A 20313-nucleotide genomic window follows, 5' to 3' on the forward strand; every position below is an offset into this window, starting at 1 on the left:
ACTCACATTAAAGCGGAGCATTGTTGCTTCATGATTCACACACCTACATTCGTAATACAGTATCATTCTTGTCATATAACTTCACTGGCCTCTGTGTGGTTTGCTGTCAGTGTTCCTCCTCGTCATGTGTTGTTATCTGTGCTTTGGTTTATTGCTGAAGGTGCACTGAACGAGGGATCTCCCTGACAGATCGCAAGAAAAGGCAGCACAAGGCTTAACCGGTCCTTAAGTGTTAAAATGCCTCGTGCAGGAGGTCTGCACATGGGTGAAGAACAACCTGTGGGACACGTGTGTTCTGCAGTTTGTGTGTGTCACCTCAAGGGAAGCACTTGTCATTCTGCTTCTCTGGAGAAGGAGCTCACGCACTCTGCGCTCCCCTTGCACTTTTTCATGCCACATCCACCTTGCTGTCCGCAGAAATCTGTACCAGCAAAGTCACTGAGTGATCAGATGGGTAAGAAGAGATCGATTTCTCTGTCCTTCCTTGCTGTAGTAGTTGTCTTCTTGAAGCAAGTGGGCTGGGCTGCGGTTGGGAAGAGGGAGCATGTCTGTCTACCTGTTTCCTCTCTGACCCCAGCATTGCTCTGACTAACCTGTGCAGCTTGCATCACCCGAACAAAGATGGATAAAGGGGTATTACCCATCTGAACAGGGTAGTACAAGTAAAGTTAAAAGCACGTGGTTTTTTTTTTTTTCTAAAATTAGCACACTTGTTACTAACAAAGTATTGTTTTTAACAAGTGACTAATACAGGTCTTGTGATGTTAGGAATACAATTTTGTGTTTCAAGAAACACAAAATAATGCAGGTGAAAAACAAAGTATGAGGGGAGAGAGGAGAAGGGTGGAAAATACTGGTTAACTCAGCTGTTAAAAGTAGTAACACCTTTTGTTTACGAATAGAATACTGGGAAAGCAGTGGCAATTATCAGTCAGTACTACATGCTTAATTCGTGCTACTAAAAGAAGCCACTGGTAGTTTGTAGATGCACAAGCTCAGTACAGGGACTTGATGGCCCTGGTATGTGAGTGTTTGTGTTGTGTTGGAAGTTCCTCATGAGGAAATGCCACGGGATTTTTACCAAAGAGCATGCTACGCAGTCATTCTAGGTACAGAGAAATCAACACATTTTGAAAGAGTTCTAAATATGCAGAGAGGTTTTAAAAAAGCCTTGCAAACTGCCTGAAGGAGTTTGCCTTCTGAATTGAAATGAAGCATGTTCTCAGGAGTACCTGTGGAACTGTGCGTGTGAACTTGCTCCATCCCGTTCTGAAGTGTATTTGTTGTACAAGTCTGAAATCCTCTTTTTACAAGACCAGCATACGTTTAGAAACTCTTCTGTAATCTGATTACAGGTGAGAAACACTATCTGCACATCAGCTTGGGGGGGACAGGGCAGTGCGTGTGAGTACAGTGCTAGTACATCTGAGAAATTACACTGATCTGAAGTTCAGCATGTAATCGGTTGCGTTCCGCACAGCAGAATTGCTTGGTACATCTTGGCTGAGAGTATCTTCTGATCATCTCTCTGCATACCTTTCTCCTGTGTTCGATGAAGCTGGAAGCCAGTTCTTCCCCAGCAGATCTCAGGCCTGGCTCTCCACTCTGTATTGGGATTTGCAGGGGGCTTACTCTTGCCCTGTAATACCTGTCATCTTGCATCCTCTCCCCCAGGAACCGTTGGTGGGATTAAAAAACAGGCGATACTGCATCTGTAAGTTGGGCTGCAAACCTAATGACTTACATTGAATACCGAAATACAATACTGAAAATGTTGGCACTTTCAGTAAATTGTTTTAGTGTGGGCTTTTTCTTTAAACTTTCATTTTCAGCTATTTTTTCTCTAGTTGCTGTGAGTCACAGGCAAAGTGAACAAAGGGATCAGGTTTTGTAATGCATTTCCAAAGCTGGCGGTTGGGGCTTTGCAAACAAGGAAAACAATTGGCAAGTCCTTCCAGACCCTTTTGTCAGTGAACCCATGTGCGAAATGACCAAAAGGAGGATTGCTTTCCCACACTGTGGATGGGAACAAACCATATATTACGGCTTTGCAATGTAAAATGTCATTTTTGCTTCCTTCTGGGTGAGTGTTGCAGAAGATGTCTCTTCAGCCTGCAAGAGAAGGAGCGTTAGAGCTTGCAAGTGATTTTGGAAATGGAACGTCAGCTGCTGGCAAGGAACAAGTTGGAAACACCTTAAGACGGGGCAAATGAGTATATCACTTGCTTCTCAGGCATCAGTTAGATAGACAGAGTCCTCTGAGGAAGAGGAGGAAGACAGTTCAGCACCACAATCATCTGTTTTCAGGGGAGGTTTCCCACAAATTCCAGTTTGTGTATCAAGCAAGCAGGGTACTGCTACCTAGCTCAAAGGAGAGAAGTTTCAGTGCACATCCATCTAACCTGACACACCAGATCTCTGGAAAGGCTGTTGATGATGTGTGGTTTTCCTCTTACTCTGCAAAGGAGGACCAAGGAAAGCAGACTTGTAGGGGAATGCTGTCACTGCAGCATTGCTAATGGTAGCCAAACGGACTGAGCCAGAGCTGCCACAGACCAGCTGGCATTAATGGACATAAAATAGGAACTGTATTTTTTTCAAAATTGATCTCGGACTCTGTGTGGTGTGCTTTGGAAAGGGATTGATCTCCCAGGACCCCAGCATCTTTTGTTAAGACTGTGCTAGCCGTGAACCATCTTTGAGAGCCAGCTTGAACTAGCGCTCTGCTGGTCAGGCCTCTGCACCCTAACCCAACTTGTGCCACAGTGTGAGGAGCAGGACTTTGCGCCATTTCAGAATAAATACGGTTTCCTACTTTACAGTCAAAACTGTAAATGCATAGAAAAACACAGTGCTTTTATTCATGCTTCCAAGTTTTAGTGGCGAAGGGTCTGCAGGAAAAACAGCCCTCCTTGCTCCGCAGGCACCAGACATGTAGGAAGTTGCAGCTTTTGGACAGAAACAATACTAGTCAAAGTAGATAAGAAAAAACACGTAAAGCAACAGACCACACTCTTCTGTCTGCCTCTTGCAGTACATTGCAAAGCAGTGTGTGGTAATGATGAAGACCTTCTTTGCCTTCCCTTGTTTTCCACATACTGTTGTACCTTGGAGTGACTGGCCAGAAAGGCTTGCTTCCCGAGTGCATGTGGTGTTGCTCTTTTTGCTACTGCATGAAAAAAAAAAAACAGATAAAAACTTGATTCAGCTGGAGTTCTCGATATGAGTCACTTCCTATAATAAAGCTTCTGTAGGCTAAATGCTGCTCTCAGGTAGTTACTAATGACTGTTTCATGACTGTCCTTTAAAGCAAAACGGCTTATTTTCAAACAGTTGTTTTCACAAACATTAATCTGAGTTTAGTTGTAAAGTTCACAAGTCAAGGCTCTCTGGACTGTCCAGTGCACATACTGGTAGGTTGCTACAGAAAATGCAAGTATGTCTGTAATAACTTACATCCTGCTTTTAGTTTCCGCATGTAATATACCTTCAATTTTGAACAGGAGGAAAAGGTGTTTTTTAAAAAAATACTGTATCTCTCATCCAACGTCCCTAAAGATGGTGATTTTTTTTATTTATATTATTTTCAGATAGAGTCTTGGTAGACTTGGCACACAGATTGGTGGAGATGGGAAGTTCCACCAACCTGGTATCTTAGACCCACTGTTACTTCTTTGTTTTGTGCTTGTGGAATAACGGCTTTCTCTTGACTCTGTGTCAACTACTCCTTTTGTTTTGGTGGCATCTTACCTTCCATGATCTGTTGCATCTATCTTTCCAGAAGAAATCTTAATTCATTTTCTCTCTAGCAGAAGAAGGATTCATGATGACTGCCTTGGCCATCACACCTTCTGAGAACTGAGGAATCTGCCAATTTAAAAATAAGATGAATGTTGAGCTAAGGCTATTGGGGAACCAATGGAAGTGCCCCGAGGGTTGTTTCCAAATTGCCACCACAATTACATTTCCACTTTTGATTGTTTTTTGTGGTTTCTATATTTCTAGTTTGTAATGTACTTGGTTTTCCTTTTCCTCTTCCTTTTTCTCTTCCTTTTCCTTTTCCTTTTCGTAGCACTAGTAATATGACCTTTGGCCTTAAACTGTCAAACAGCAAAACCTGCAGCTCATTGTGTCAAAGATGAAGATGTATTGGATTAGGCAAGAGTAGATGTTTCAGATAGGAACAGTTTGGAAAACCCATAGTTCCTGGCTTAACATTGTCATATGTTGATGAATTATAAAAAACAGTTGTTGTTTTAATGGAGCAGTGAAAGGCATCTTTTACTTCCTGCACCTTGAAGAAAATGAAAGAAATAGCCACATCTAGTTAGAATTAAACTCCAGTAAGAACCTAATTATTTATAAATTATTTACTCCTCACTGAACCCATAATAGTCTGTGCTGGAATTATAATCATAATGGTTTACCTGCCATTGCCAATTTCTGCAATTCTGAGAACCTTAGAGAAGTAGAATTACAAAACATCAGTACATGTCCAGTGCTCTCTAAATTGTGTAATGACATAGCAGTGAGCTCAGTAGCTAAACGGATGACAAAGTAGCTGTTGTTTCTTTCCATCTCCAGGGGCCAAGCCCCTGAATTGTGGGGCCTTGCTGGCAGCCATCAGGGCCAGCATCGTGGTGTCTCCAAGCTGAGTCTCATCAGTAGGAGCGTAGGAGTAGGACAGGAAGGAAGGGAGAGCTCAGAAATAATGTGGGCCAGGGAGACAAAAAGCTCAAGGGAGTTTAGGTGAAGCAGTTTTACAATGGAATGTGCAATGGGAGGAACTGGAAAAGAAAAAGCAATGAAGTCTGCTAGAGACTGTGGGAACGGAGAGGAGGAATGAAAGAGGCAGGGGAGCTTTGAGACTTCAGCATCCGTGTCTTCATCACCTGGAGCTCACTGAATCAATAAGCAAGGGTGATTCAAAGCGAGGCTTCAAGGAACTTGAATGTAAAACTGGATGCTGTTTTTGTATCAAAATGTTGAGCCCAGGAGGGATCCATTTGTTATCGCTCACTTTCAGATTCTGCTGTTGTATTTAATGTGTCTCATTCTCAACTTCTGACTTTAAAAAAAAAAAGGTCTGAAAATTGCTTTTAAAATAAAATGAACAGTTTCTTGCTGTAACTGAGATGAGTTGCCCAAGTGTTGCAGTAAGCGCAGAGATAGGAAAGGTCTCAAGTTTGTAAATAAGGGAGCCCTTGCTGTGCTGAGTGATTGATTTTGTGTTACTTTTACCTGTTGATACTGTCTGAGCAGCGAAGTGAAGTTGCTGCACGCTGTACGTATTCAGTGGCTTTACTGGTAGCATGCTAAAGGGGCAAAAATCTGTAACCTAAATGGAAGTCATATGTGTGTTCACACTGGACTTTGAAGTTATGAAAAATTACTGGAAATTCAGAAGACCTCATATTTCTTTGTAGAACATTAGCAACATTCACATTCTGAATAATTTAAAGCATGAAACATCTACAGTTTGATTTATTCCTTTAAAAACTTTTTTTCCCAAGAAATTTCACCTTTGTAGGGACAGAGACGGAAAGGAGATCTTGTAAGATGGAAGCATACTGTTAAAGGAAGCAAATCCAGTGGACTGGCTTTAAGGCTAAAGTGATTTCACCTTCCTAATCTGCCGGATGTGAGGCTGCTGTAGATCCTGGTTTCCAAGCCTAGTCTGTAGAGGTGCTGAGCGCGTACTCCAGAGATGTAAATACACATAGAGCACACATCCAGCCAGCCACGCAGAGCAAAACAGGAGAGAAGTGCCTTTAGCACTACCCCCAGACATAGCAGCAGCACACAAACATGGGGCAGCACAGAAAGCTCAATCCTGCTTGCACGCACTCCCCCAGAAAATAGGACTACAGTTAAGATGGTGGCCCAGACTGCAGTGGTTGGGGCTTGACCAGCCAAGCATACTGATGAGCAGCTTGCTTACATGTGGCTGGTCCCTTTTCTCCCCCTCCTCTCCATTTTCCCATGCTTGTTCTTCCCTGATATCCCATCCCTTTCCCTTGTCTCCTCTCAGTAACCCCTGCTTTTTCCCCACACTGCTCGCAGTCCATACTTAAATTTCCTAAGGCTACCTGGGTAGTTTGGATCTTATGTGACCTTACTGATACGGTGTCCTAGGCAGTGTTGGCCTTGCAAGGTTGTCCTCACCGAAAAGCCCCCAGTGCTCTCCTTCGGTGCCCTGTGAAGTTTGGCCATTTCTCTTGTAGGTCTCCCATAGTGAACTGTGAAATCCAGCAGCCCAGGGCATGCTCTGTAACATTTGTTAGCTGCTTACGCTTTCATCTGTGTATGATGGGGCAGCGTCTTCTGTCACATCCCATGGTTTCTCATATTCTCCTCTGTTAGCTAAGCCTCAGGCCTCTTCCTGGCTCTGTCTGCGTGCCTTGGCCGGTGTGTGACACTGAGAAGGGGGGAGAGAGAGAGGGATGTGCGTAGCTCACAGGGCCTGAGTTACCTAACGGTTAAGAGGTGGAAGAGGCTGTACTGTGGTTAGCACCCTGGGGGCAGCTGCACAATGTCTTGAAGGCCAAAGTTCCTCCCTAGGTTTTGCTCCTGTTTTAACCTGAGTTAGCTTGCTTGGGTTAGCCACCCCAAGCTGTTTTATTTCCCAGGGCCAGGCATGCATTGTCTGCCTCTGACAGAAAGGGGAAGGCAGTGCTGACTTGGGGGAGGATTTCATCTGTCTTAGAAAATTTTGTGTCCGCTTTTCAGAGCTTTTCTGATCTGCAAGGTCATTTGGGACAATGAATATTTTTGACAGGTGATTAAATATCATTAGCTATCGTTATCATTAATTAAAACCATTTGTAAATGTAGAAAAGCCAGTTTTGTTCCCCAGCAGGCATATTTTGCGTGACAGTTTTGCAAGGCAGTATTTTTTTAATGATCTTTATGTAGATAAGGTGAAATCTATGAGGACAATGGCTTTGTCGAGTCAAGATTTGTTTCTTGGTATTTTATTAGAACATGCTTTGCTGCAGGCTCTGTTCTTCTTGGAGAGAATTCCAGACTACTCCTGCTTCAAAACTTAGTTCAGCATCTTGTAATGCAGGCTGCTGCTGGATATACTTTTATCTCCTACAGGAGAAATTCCCCCTGCTCCCATCACCATTTTTGAATACATAGTTCCTCATCGCCATTTTCTATTTCCTTCCAAGGTTGTTTTGTCTGTCTGGGAGAAGGCTAATGACTGCCCACTGTGCTTTCTGAGGTGTCCCTGGGAACGGACGGGGACTGCTGATGGTCCCTGGCAGCAACACATCTTCCCAGGCCTTCTCTGAAGGAAGCAAGTGGGCCAGCCCTGCTGTCATCTGGTGGTGTCAGGGCAGAGTGTGGAAGTGTAGCAGCGCTGTCAGCTTTAATTTTACTTCTCACAGTTTAGGAAACCAGTTCTGGCCAGCAAAGAAATCTTTGTTACACAGTGCAGGGAAAAAAAATAACAACTAAGTTTGTTTTTAGTGATCCCAATCCTTTCCTTAGTGTTCCTAGAACATTCATTGCTTTTATAGGTGGTCCCAGTTCTTGGCTGCAAAAATGAAACTTCATCATTCCTCTTTTATAAGCAGCCCTCTTGCCATGGTCTGTGTTCCCTTGTTGTATAATGCTTGGTCCTCTCAAAGTCTTTTGCATTGAAGCAAAGTCCAGTGACTCTGGCCCATAACTGATAACGCAGAATACCAGCTTCTGCCTGTCCCCCTATTTCCTCTTCATTCCTCTCCACAGGGAAATTTCCAGGGTATGCAAAATGCTTAGGCTCTCTGTGCTGCTATACATGCTCTAGCAACACAAGGGGTATGAGAGATTCTTAAACATGATTGAAGCAAGCCTGGCTAAAAATTCACTTGGGTTTGGGGTTTTTTTTAACTTCTTTTGAAGAATGGGCAGGGGATAAACCCAAGGACATTTTTTTTTACTTTTTATGTTTTTTTTCCATTTCCCAAAGGAGGAGATTAAGCCCCCAAAATGAACGTTTAGCTTAATACAGCTGACAAGTCTCATCCCCCCAGCTGCCACACTGAAGCTTCACAGGCAGTGGCTGCTTTTGTTAAACTCCTGAGAGTCTCTCCTCCATGCATACACCTTAATATATACTTTAACAGTTCCACCGACTGCTATTTAGGAGCACTTCTAAAGCCCATTTCAATGTTGGAGAAAGTGTTGTTATGATATGGTGGTGGGTGAAATGTCTCCTATTAGGGAGCGAAGTGGTTGGGGGAGCCTCCAAACACATTCAGCCCAAAGTCTGCAGTCTGGATTTGACCTGCTGAAAGCTGCCCAAGTCAGTCAGGCTTACTCAGAGCTGCAGCTGGGGGAGGACTGAGGGGAGTTGTGAAGATGTTTGTGTAAATTTTGAGGATTTTTAAATATTAGAAAATTGCAGTGGTTTGGTGTAGAAGCAGTGTTCAAAGTGAAGAATAGAGGTGGGCGTGGTCCCACACAAGCATCACAACCAGACCTAGAAGCCTGGGGTTATTTTTAAAGCACTGTTTGCCATAGCAGGGAGGGTCTAAAAATGCAGAGTCATCCAAGAGGCACCATAGTTTGAGCCTGCCTTCTGCTATTGCCCCACCAGCCTCCCCAAGGAGGGGAGAGAAGAAAGCCCCACTCTGCTCTCCAAGCGTAACTTCAGACAGGTGAGAGATGCCTACAGGAGGAGCGTGGAAGAAGGGGACACAAACAGGGTGCAAGAGTAAGCCTGCTCTGGGACACAGGTGAAAGATGTTCCTGTGCTGCAGCACTATCAAAACTAGCCAGGTGCAACAAGACTTTCATCATCCCATACCAGGTTAGCTTCAATAAGTAGTTCCCACGCCTTGACCTAGCACAGCCACCAAACCCCCCGAAGGTTTCAAAAGTTTGTCTGCTGTCCGTGCTGTTTCTTCATCCTTTTCAGGCCAGTCTACCCTGCTTCTTGCCTCTGCTGCATCCAGAGTCTTCCTTCTCCAGGCTCCTCTCCCAGCCAGCCTATCGTCATCCAGGCCCCCTTCTTCTCCCTGCTTTCTCCTGAGGCCTCTCCTTCATCCAGGGCATACTCTCCTCTCCATCTGCTTCTTCCAGGTCTCTCTTCATCCAGTGCTCCTCTTCCATACCCCTTGGGGCTATTTAACTCCTTAGCAGGATCCAGCCACAGCTGCACCTTATCCAGGTCAGCCAACCCACCGCCCCTGAAGCCAGCCCACAGCTGTATATGATCAGTGTTAATTAACCTGCCTTCATTACTCTGTATTCGTGCAGGGCTACATGGTTATGTTCTACAGAAGAACGAGGATGGCAGCTGGAAGGATGACACAGAAAGGCAGTTGGTTTTTTGGGGAAAAAAAATATCTCTTGTCACTTACTCAAAGATTACACCAAAACAGGAAATCCTCTCACACCAGGCCTATCATGTTTGAGAGGAAAGTCCTGGACAGGTTATGGTCTTAGCACATGCGAAAATTTAGGAGACAGCTCAGGAAGAATCGTAGTCAGTTTGTGCTGTTAGGTAGGAGTAACCTTCTTCACAGCTGAGGTTGTGGGGGCTGGAAACCTGGCCACTTTAGGAGTCTTGAGGGTTAGAAGTTGAACATGAGTCAACGATCCTAGGCTACTTATGCAAAAAAAAAAATCTCATGTTCCAGTGTATAAAGAGGAGTAGAGCCCATAGAACATTGGAAGCAGCCCTTCCTCTTTGCAATGCATTTGCAAGGCCTCAGCTGGAATGGAGTACCTGGTTCTGAGCACACATCGGAGGCCGAGCAGGGGGCAGCTGGGTGGGTGGGATGGCAAGATGTATCAGAGCTGTAGGACATGTGTGGCCTGTGAGGAGCAACTGAAGAATTCAGAGCTCTTCAGACTCTGAAGGGAGATATGAAGAGCCATTTTCGAAAACACAGGTTTCTGTAGCAAGAAATAGCCTGTTCATTGCATCTGCGATGGATGGGACAGGAAATAGCAGGCTTAAATTGCAGTAAAGGAGACAGGACGAACAAAGCAGTAAGTGTAGGCATGGTGAGACACTGAAATCAATTGCACAAGCAGGTCATGGAGTCTCTGCTAGCGAAGATGTTGAAGAATCAGTTCAGACAATCAGCTAGGGTAACACAGGCTGGCTTAATTTGACTTTGAGAAGAAAGGTGCATACTTCAGTCTTTCAAATACCTTTCTGTTCTCCGCTTTTTTAATAATGTCCTAACACTGCTGTATGTGTGAGTTGCATGCTAGAGGCATGGTTTGATAAGGCAGTAGATGACTGGAGCACATGAAATGCAAGCATGTCAACTGCAAATACCTTTTAAAGCAAAGGGTGCAGAGTATAAAATTGGGGTACAGCACTAGTAATGTAAATAACATTTTAAAAAATTGAAAAAGTAATCAGAAGATGCATGTTATTTGCCCTCATATTGTTTGCTCCTCAATATGCTGCCTTTTTGGTCAGAGGAAAGTAAGTATGTGAGTTTGAGACGAAAGGCAATACCAAGTGTCTTGTGAACTTTGCCTGGCTTTTTTGAAAGTTCAGCCTCCAATATCTGAATCCTCAGGAGTGTTTTGCCGGAGGGAGGGACAGAGAAGCTAGAAATTTTTTCTTTCTTTACATAATAGCCTGTAGGGCCCAGCCTCATTTTCCTTGAAGGACAGGAGTTGGTTGTATAGAAAGCAGCTGAAGCTTGTTGAGAGAACTACACAGGTAAATAACAGAGGAAAAAGAGGAAAGCTGCAGGACAGCCAAATGACTATTAAAGGGTAAAACAAAGGTATAAGGTTGGCATACTAGGAGGGCCAAAAGACAAATACAAGAGAAAGGATGAAAACTGATACCTGTCTATGCATGCACATAGTCTGAGAGCACTACTTGGTGTCTTGGGAGCAAGTAGGAAAACCTGGAGGACTTAGGATATGGTCAGAAAGTTGGTTTGTTGAAAATAGTGATTTATTTGCATGAATGGGTTGGGAAGGATGCATGAGCACATTATCTGTTCAGGTAAGTCAGATGGAAGCAAGCAATAGAAAGAGAAGTTAGTAGCAAAAAGGTGCATTGAGGGGAAAAGTCTCAAGACTCTAGATTTAAGACAGTAGAAGAACAGAATAACAAGTGAAAAACAGACATGATATAAGATAATAATGATGCTGCCTTGTAGAAACTGCACTAAAATGTCCAGTGTCCCCCTAAATTATAGTAGAGAGTACACTGAAAAGGGATTTGGACTACTCATGATATTTTTGTTTGGGCATTGTCAACTCTTCTAGCAGTCTGGCTCTGGGGCTGCTGTAAGCTGTGTCGTTTATGATTGTTCAGTAACTCATCAGTCTAGCAGTGAGAGTAAGGGTGCAAAAGTCTTCCTCAGCGCAACCCCATATCCATCAGATGTGCAGGAGCTGACTGACCACTGAGTTTGCCTCAGTATCTGCTATTTGCTGCCAGCCCTGGAAGAGTGCAGATGATCACATCCTTTTAAATGGGCCAACAGTTTCAACATGGGATATCACATCAAAGTGCACTGCCTGGGTATTGAAATCCTGACTGGAGCTTTGTGACTTACTGTCCTCAAGGATTTCAGTGCATACCTGAGTATCAGCTTTGCTGGGCTATCTTTTTACTTCTTTGAAGTAATGGTCTCCCTGCATTTTACATGGTGTGAGCACTCCTCTCTGGACAGTCAAGAAATAAGTCTAGGGAATTTGGTGCATGCTTGACATGCCAGAGGGGTTTAAGTTCTTTCAGTTGCTCAGCTCATTCCCATTTTAGCATGGAAACTACCTCATGCCCATAGCAGTAAGAGTCAATGTAAGGATTTGGTGTGATCTCATTCATTTTGAAAAGACCAGTCAAATGTCTGCTAAACCAGCCTGCCAACAGGTAAAATGAAAGCAACTCCCAAGCACGTGAGGTTTTGTGGCTTGAAAAAAAAAAATTGAATCACAGACTGAAAAAAAGGATGTGCTGAGTCTCCAGCCCAAAACTGATCTTATTTCCAAGAAGGGTTTTAACTGTGTGAAAAAACCCAGCTATCCTCTAAGTCAAAAAATGTCACTTCAATTCAAGGCGCTTGAAGAGAGAGTGCAGGAGAGCTGTTACAATTAGTGTGCAATTTTATTAACCTCTACCATTTTCCCCCAGTAGACACTTGCTTGATTTGATTAGAACAGTGAAGATATAGTGCAGTTTCAAAAGACAGGCCTGTCCTGGATTATCTGAGCTCACCAAAGCTGTCCCCTGTGGAACAGACACCTACTTGTATTGTTTCCTTAAGGCAAATAAGGCATCAGAAGTGCCTTTATTGGCAGTTGTTGCCACATGCTGGGAATCTGCCAAGATTAATATACACAACATTCCTCTCCCTGCCTCCTGCTTGCAAAAAGTAACCAGCATAAAAGTGTTATTCAATTACTACCCAGTCAGAAACCTCGTATTGTCAGATGTTACTAAGAAGACAGTGGTTATTAATGATGTACCAAATTGCGTGCTTCAGCATACCTTTGGAAATTGTACAGATATGTTCATTTGCAGATGACTGGTTAATTTTGCTTTGAATCAGTAAGTAATCTGCAGAGAACATATGTAGCAAGTAGCTAGGTATAATTTATTCATTGTTCCTTTAATTATCGTTTGTCTTTATTCCATATTGTCAGGTTTTCAGCTGCTGTTAGTAATAAAAGCAAACTGAAAACCCATGCCACATTTTTCAAATGGGCAGGGGATTCATCTTTTCTTGGAATGAATTGATTTACTGCAACTACTGTCTAGTGCAATAGTATAGAATAAGTTAAAACCTTATAAAAATTCTAAGCACTCCTCTGAGAAAAGCACATTCAAGTCATTTGCAGTATCTACATAGAGTTATCTCAGTCTTTTTTGGTTGCTGGCATGGAGAGAAAATATAATTTCTAGAAATTCATTGTCATTTCAAGCAATAAACTGAAACAGCATCAGTTAACTATTGAAGAAAATCAGCAATGTCATTTGACACCTCTGAGCTGGAGATGACGAATTAAAATTTCAACATGTCTCCATTTCTCTATATATTGTTAACTGAAAACAGTTAATCTCCTAACTAAATATAAGCAAAAAAACCCAAAACCCACCAAAAAACAAAAAACCAGCTAGTTTACCAGCACAGGTGTGATTCCTTTTTTGACTAAGTGCTATTTTGTATGTTGTTACCTGTAAAACCTTTTATTTCCAATGGGAGATTTCTCCATTTTCCCCCAAGTCACAGATTTTTCATTCAGCTATTTTGTACAGTAAATTTGGAGGCCAAAACGTTCTCAGGAATGTAATGTTATTCTGGGACTTTCCTTAGTCTGCTCTTCTGACATTTTCACTTCAAAGGAGTTATTGTTTGCCTGACCACTTTGCTATCCCAGGTAAAGTTGAAAAGTCCTGCAGGACAAATTTTGATGGTTTTGAGAATCATATTCCTTAAGTCAGAATCTGACTCAGTGTAAGAGTCTAGCAGAGATTATGTGTAGTGTGTAAAATCAAAAAAAATCCTGATGCTGAAGTCTGAAAAAATATGCAAAAATAATTCTGATGCCAAACAAGCAGAGGCATCCTTTTTCCTCATCTTACAGTCTCCTGTTAACAGAAAACTGTAAAGATTTGGGATATACCTCATTAAAAAATTATTTACAAAAAAGCTATGCTTTTTTTTTTCTCTGAGAAAGTTTGTACTCTGTCTCTCCAAAAGTCCTACTGTTTACCGCTCTAATTTGAACTGAATTTATTTTGTAGCTATCCCTTGAACAACAGTGATCTGCATCAGTTCAACATTGAGGAAAATGGTGGAGCACCATATACCACAAAAATGCCTGCAAGGCACCACCACCATCACCGCCATCACCACCACCACACAAATTACGGCGCCCTTGCTCCTGACAGCAAAGACATTGTTTCTGGAGTTCCAAACCCAAACAGTAAGTCCACTGCAGTGAATGTCATTTCAGTAACTCTGCTGCTTTCAGATTTGCCTCTGGCAAGGAGGCGAAGGAAAAGAAAGGAAAACAACATGCGTTTCAGTTCCTCTCCTTGAAGAACATGCTTCCTGTTACTATTTGCTAGCTTTGTAGCATGTGCAAATGAGACAAGATTTGCAATTTCCTGGTTTTGCTACAGTGTTGCGGGATTTGGTGTTAGACTGATGTTCCGTAGCTGAACAAACACCCAATTAGTCACAGATAGGAGTCTCCAGCCACTCGGCACAGGCTATATTTTTGTTGTTGCTATTTATTTGTTTAGTTTCACAAGCCTGTCCTCATCTGCTGTCTTTTGCTGATCTGCTGAGCTGGCCTTCAGCCCTCATTGTTTGGATTTGACTCTTGCTTTCATGTATGGGCATAAAGAGCAAAAGTTTTAGAGCCCTGGACAAACAGCATCTTGCTCTTATTTTGGGTAATGGGAACAATTCCTGCTTAGCCTTATGCCTGGAGTATGCTTGCTTGCTCAGTAGAGAAATTCTTGGCTTGTAGAAAGCAAAGAGGAGAGAAGCCTATCTGTTCCTGATGCAGCCTTGGGGACTTTGGGTGTAAGTCTCAGCTGCTGAATGTGTACAGACTTTTTAAAGGGTATATAGCTTGGCCAAGTGTTTGTAGGTTTACACAGGAACTGGAAAAGAAACATCCCTGCCATTGAGCAATCCTACTTCTTGCTTTCCAAAGTTATAATCTCTGCACTCTGCTGTGTGTGAGATGCTAAAGCTGTGTCAGAATTTCAGAAGATGGGCAAAGCAAGGCATGATCTGTTGTTTTCCTTGCCTCAAGGGGATGATTGTAAGTTCTTCCTTTGCCCAATTTTTGACTTTATAATTGTAAATCACCCTGAGATAACTTTCAGCCTAGGCAGTTAATCTGACAACTTGCAAATTTCTGAAATCTGCGTCTTGTAATAGACGGTACTGGGTGACCCTGACCGTAGGCTGTCCGACACCAACGGTGATGCACAGGCATCTATCTGCGCAAGCACTTTCTTTCAATCAGACTTTGTTTCAGAAATCCAGAAACATTTTATTTAATTTTCTTTCCCAAGGAGAGGGAGAGAACAGGTTTTAGGAGGGAAGCTCGAGGAACAAAACGTGAGGCATTGTAGATGTTGAAGGATGGAATCCTCAGCAGCAATATGAATTGCTTGCTGGGGATTTTGGTAGAGCTGCTTTCTTGGGAGCAGCCTCCAGGAGATTTTCTGTCTCCTGCTGATCATACGCTCCACTCTGGCGTACCTTGGTGCTGGCAAACTGGTGGGGCTGGCATGGCATGCTGCCAGCACGGCTCCCTGCCCGGCCCAGCCCACTGGGCACCGCTGTGCTGCCAGCAGGCACCTGCAGCTTGGCCGTGGGCTCGGTGCCATGCGGGAGGGTGGGCAGTGCCACCATCCTGCGGGGTGACTGTGGACAGCTCGCCTTGGCTGTGCACCTGCTGGGCCTTGGCTGGCTGGTCACAGGGCCACCACAAGTGGTGGCTGAGCACTGGCAGCAGAGGGATGCTGGCAAGGCTGAGCTGGAAAGCCTTGCCTGGGCTGACGGCGTGGTACGGCAGGAGGCAGTGACCTTTCTGGGGGGTGTGCCAGCCCATATTTTTTTCTTTCCCAAATTAGAGTTGAAGCATGACAGGAAATTTGGTCAGAGCCAGCTATGCTGATGATGAGCATCCTGGCCTTGAGGGCACAGCAGGCCTTGCTGGCCCTGTCCCCTCGTGGGGTCTCCTCCCATCCTGCCCACAGCCCAGGCCCCCACATCAGCCCCCGGGGCCTCAGCTTCTGCCCCAGCAGCCGGGCTGGTCTCCAGCTCCCCGCTGCCCTGCCATGGGCTATGCCGAGCCAAGCCTGGCTCTAGGGCAGAAGGTGATTAAAGAAACAACAGCTAAAAACACTGTACAGGGTGTTTATACCAGCTCTGTGTCTCCTCTTAGGCTGCACTGCTTTCTTACTCCTCCTTATTGCTGAAAGAACCTTGGGAAAAACTTAGAAAAGCATAAGGGCAAAGCCAGTGTTACCTGGGAGGTGAATTGTGGGGCCCAGGAGGCTGCATCGCCCCAGGCATGGAGAGCACAAGCTCTCCCCCCTGAACCCCGCACCATCGTGGGGCGCAGGCCCCCAGCCTGCCCAGCAGCTGCGATGCTCTGCGGGGACTTCAGCAGCCAAGAAACACAGGTAGCACCTGTTCCTGGAGGTGGCTTTACTTTTCTCTTTGTTTTGTTTGCTTGTCTGGTTTGTGCTGAATATTTGATTAGAGAAAGGGAATGGGCTCTGGTTCCTGGCATGACCTAATGCCAGTAGCGCCATATGCCAATTCCCAGTTTCTTTACAGGAGAGAAGGAGACGGGGCACCTCTGGGGGAAAGCCGTGGTGCAGGCATGCCGGCTGCACCCAGCTGCGTTGTTTGGGTAGGTAGCTGTGCTGCCGTGCACTGGCTGGTCTCAGCGCAGGCATGCTGCCCCACAGCAACCCATCGCTGATCCCCTGAGGAGACCTGTACCTGTGCACCTGGCTGGAGGCACAAAGCTGGTCTACCTTGAAAAGCCAGCCTGCAGTTAGACCTGGCACATGTATGCCATTAGAGCGGTGGTGGCAGTGTATGAGTAGGACCACTTCCCTTAAAACAGAATCAGTTACTCATTTGCAGTTTGGGGTGACAGGTCTGGGTGCTTTTTCAAGGTTGGTGGTCAGGGGGGTTGTTTTGGTTTGTTTTGTTTTTAATGGGTTCATTAAAATGCTGAGAAAACCATCTTGTAGAGAGCTTGTGGAAAGGACTCATAGTGCTGGAACAGTTGGGAGCATGCTGGCTGACAGTCAATTATGTAGCACAGCACACATGGCACAGTCTGTGGGACAAGAAAAACCCAGGCAGAGAGGAGACACTCTCAGGGACCTGCATCAGGAACGTGGGGACACGGAGGACTGATGTCTGGCTCCAGGCTGTGTGGAAAGGCCACTGATGGGAAAGTGTTTCTAGGAAATAAGTGGTCACTAACCTGGGGACACTCTTTGGGAAAGAGGGTGCTTGTGACCAAAATATCTCAAGTGGAAATTCCTGGAGAGCCAAAAGGTCTCATGGGGGGAACATCAGGTTGAGAGAGGGAGAAAGTGTCTGCTTTTCCTTCACCTATTCTGCTAAATGCCAAAATTCCAGTACAATTCACAGGGAATGGGCAGGAGAGAGGGGAACAACATTATACCCAGCCAAGGTTCCCTTTAAATACTGGTGCATATTTCTCAGTAAACACACGGCCTGCGATTTTGTTACAGAAAACAAATCCAGGCCAGACCTGCCTGATTTTTCACATTCCAAGTAATTTGTCTACTTCAATTACTGGAAGAAGTGAAATCTGGTGAAACAAATCTGACGTGTGCGTTTATGAAGGCAGTTCAGCAGAAGATGTTGTTTTCCTGCATTCAGCCTGATTATTGTATTTCTGATGCTGCCCTTCACCTCCAAGCTAACATACACAGATCACATCGTTTTATGCAGCAGATCTTCCCCCGGTGTATTCACAGAATCCCAGTCCCAGGGACCACTGTATTCAGCAGCAGTTAGCCTTACAGCATCAGCACGGCCACACAGGGAGGGTGAGCCGCTTGCTAAGCTTAATTGGCATGGCAGTGTCGTGCATGGGTTACCGGGTGCACATGAGCAGCTCCAGCGGCAGCAGCTGGGGCTATCACTGAAAGCAGATGCCAACAAGTATGCAATGTAGCTCGCAGAATTTCTCTGATGGAAGGTGATGGAATGAGAAGAGGGGACCCAGCTTGCATCTGGAACTCTGGGCTGATCTTGCAGGTTATCACTTAAAAAAAGACATCCTTTATTTCTGAACTGCTCACTACAAAAGTCCTTGTGTAACCCTGAGAATGGTGTAATACAGACTGAGTTTCAGGCTGAAAACGGTGCTTTGAAAAAACACAGTGCTGCCAGATCCTTTCTTGAGATGAAAGCCTGGATTTGCCCAGACTTAATGCTGACTCAGGAAATGTATGCCTTTTGTAGAACTTCATTTTTTTGCCTTTTTTAAAAATCTATTTTCAAGGTTGAGTTAGAAGGCTAAACTGGCTAGCTTGATTTCTGGAGCTCCCTCTTTAAACAAAAAAACAACTCTAAAGTCAGTTTTAAATCATAGCAAACTTGAATATAGGGCACTTTTTCCCTTCTATGCTTTTCTCTTGACAGGAAAATAGAATGAATGTGTTTCTTCACAAAAAAACAACCCCATCATCTTGTCTTATCTTATGGCTGTGGTGATTTATTCCCGGGTATCATCAGGCAGTTTCACAGTCTCATATCCACGGAAGAAGCTGTGATGTGAAAAACGCCAAACTGCCACCCCTAACGTGTGACAGGAGACCACCAAGGGGAGGTCAATGCTGCTATTTAACCCCTTCTAGGACATTACTACCTCAGGGTCTGATAATGTTTAACCTATGCCAAAACCAGCTTTTTGCTTATATCCCTATAAGCTGGTTTTAGCAATTTGTCTTTAGTCAGCAAAGCCCTTAATGTATATTTAAACAGCTGTAGAATTAGATCTTGAGTGAGTAATATTTAATATCTTTAGGACAGCTTAAGAACCTGATCCAAACCAAAATGCAGCCAGTGCAAGGTTTTTATTGATTTCAGTGAGCTTTGAAGCAGATTCCAGAGATAACCAGATTGTTCCCAACTGTTATTACCTAGTATCCGTGGCAAAAAAAAATGCAGGATGCAGAGATTAGTTAAATTGACACATGATGAAGCTCATTTTTCTCAGAGTACTTGCAAATATACATATATATGCCACACCATCCCCAAGATGTCGGTAGAGACCTTTCAGAGCTGTCTCAAAAAATATTTTTCCTTGTCTTTCTGTGCCGGTGGCTTGCTCAAAATCTCTGTTGACAAAGCACAGCAAATTCCTGACAACAGTCTTAAAGAGGCTGACATAAATAAAGATGTCTGAGAGAAGCCAAAAGCTATACTCTGATCTCTTTACACATCGCATGTTCTGAGAGTGGCACCTTGGCTGCATAAATAATCCCACTGGTGTCAACTGAGTTTTAGAATACAGAGGGGGTGGAGGGGGTAGGTAAGGAGAGAAGTATCTAGCCCAAAGCTGGCAAAAGTCCTGCTGAGATGAAGGGATTGGCCAGAAGGAGGAGGGGGAGGAATTGTTTGCTAAATAGAAAAAGGCAAAACGACCTGACAGGCATAATTATGAAACATTTGAGAGGGTCTTTGCAGGGAGGATGGTTTGCTGACCACTGTCTCTTCAAATGCAGTTGAGTGTCTTGCTCTGCAGTTCTTCTGTAGCCCTCCTTCAGACTGTGTTTTTTTCTTTCTTCCTTTCTTTTGGGCATGTTTTTAGAACTGAGCTCAGGACTTCCCCATCTTTATGATGAAACTTCTCATCTGAAGAAAATAGAAACGGAGAGTGTGAAGGTAGTTGGACCATGGCCCGCCCTGCACATCAGCATGAACAAGGTATAGAATGTACATTTATATTTTTACATATATATGGCAGAGGGCCCTTTTGTCACTTCATATTCAACAGCTGCTGCTTTTTCACCTCCAATTCAAATCACCATTCATCTGCAACTGGCTTGCTTTTTAATCACCCCTCACCATTGCTTTATGGGACTGGGGTTTGGGTTTTAGAGTTGGTATTTCCTTCAACTTTGCTTTTTAAAATTTCAGAAGCTGCTGCAACAATGTTATGATGTAGTTTTAGTTTAGTTGTGAAGTTAGTCATCTAGGCAGCCCAGAGCTGTAAAAAAATAACAACACTTTAAGTGATTTTAAAAAATCTTGGGTTTCTACATGAGGAGTTCGTGTTACACCTTAAAACCCCTCTGGCATCTGATGTTAGTGGGTGTTTTATGAGTGAGTTTTTGCACAGGTGGCAAAACGGTGGTGTCCCACTGTTTCTGCCAGAGATCAGAGGCCAGCAGGTCAGTGGCTTCTTGTACCCATGTGAGGCAAAATCCACTGTGCCTGCACTGTGGAGTGCCTTGAGCTGAGTCTGGATAGAGCCACGGAGACCTGGACCTCTGGTTTGCAGCCATGTCTGTCCTAAGCTGGAGCCAGTGATGTCACTGAGAGCATTGCCACTGGCTTCAAAGAAAGTGGGTCTGGGCCCCTGATGAGTACACAGACCTGTTAAAGAAACATGATGTTCTGAGAGTTTTCTGTCAGTTCAAGGCAGAACGCAATTAAATTACTTTACCTAGGTTTTGTTTTTATATTATTTCAACAAGCATTAGGGAAATTAAAATGAAAGGAGAGGTGGCAAAGTGTATCAAAAATACAAGCACAAAGGGGGTGTATATCTATGTAGCATAATCTTTCTTTTCTCTGGATG

The 20313-nt window shown here is 44.1% G+C and overlaps 1 protein-coding gene across 2 annotated transcripts in view; it reads left to right on the forward strand.

Annotated features, from left to right (window-relative positions):
- The window catches only part of EPB41L4B (erythrocyte membrane protein band 4.1 like 4B), a 172612-nt gene that overhangs the window by 84149 nt on the left and 68150 nt on the right, over positions 1 to 20313 (forward strand). For both annotated transcript variants that reach the window (XM_055800199.1, XM_055800200.1), the window contains 2 exons: positions 13727 to 13908; positions 19321 to 19436. In XM_055800199.1, the coding sequence (XP_055656174.1) occupies positions 13727 to 13908; positions 19321 to 19436 (298 nt within the window). The remainder of the gene's footprint in view (positions 1 to 13726; positions 13909 to 19320; positions 19437 to 20313) is intronic.

The sequence above is a fragment of the Falco peregrinus genome, chromosome 3 (assembly GCF_023634155.1).
Source record: "Falco peregrinus isolate bFalPer1 chromosome 3, bFalPer1.pri, whole genome shotgun sequence".
In the NCBI taxonomy this organism is placed as follows: Eukaryota; Metazoa; Chordata; class Aves; order Falconiformes; family Falconidae; genus Falco; species Falco peregrinus.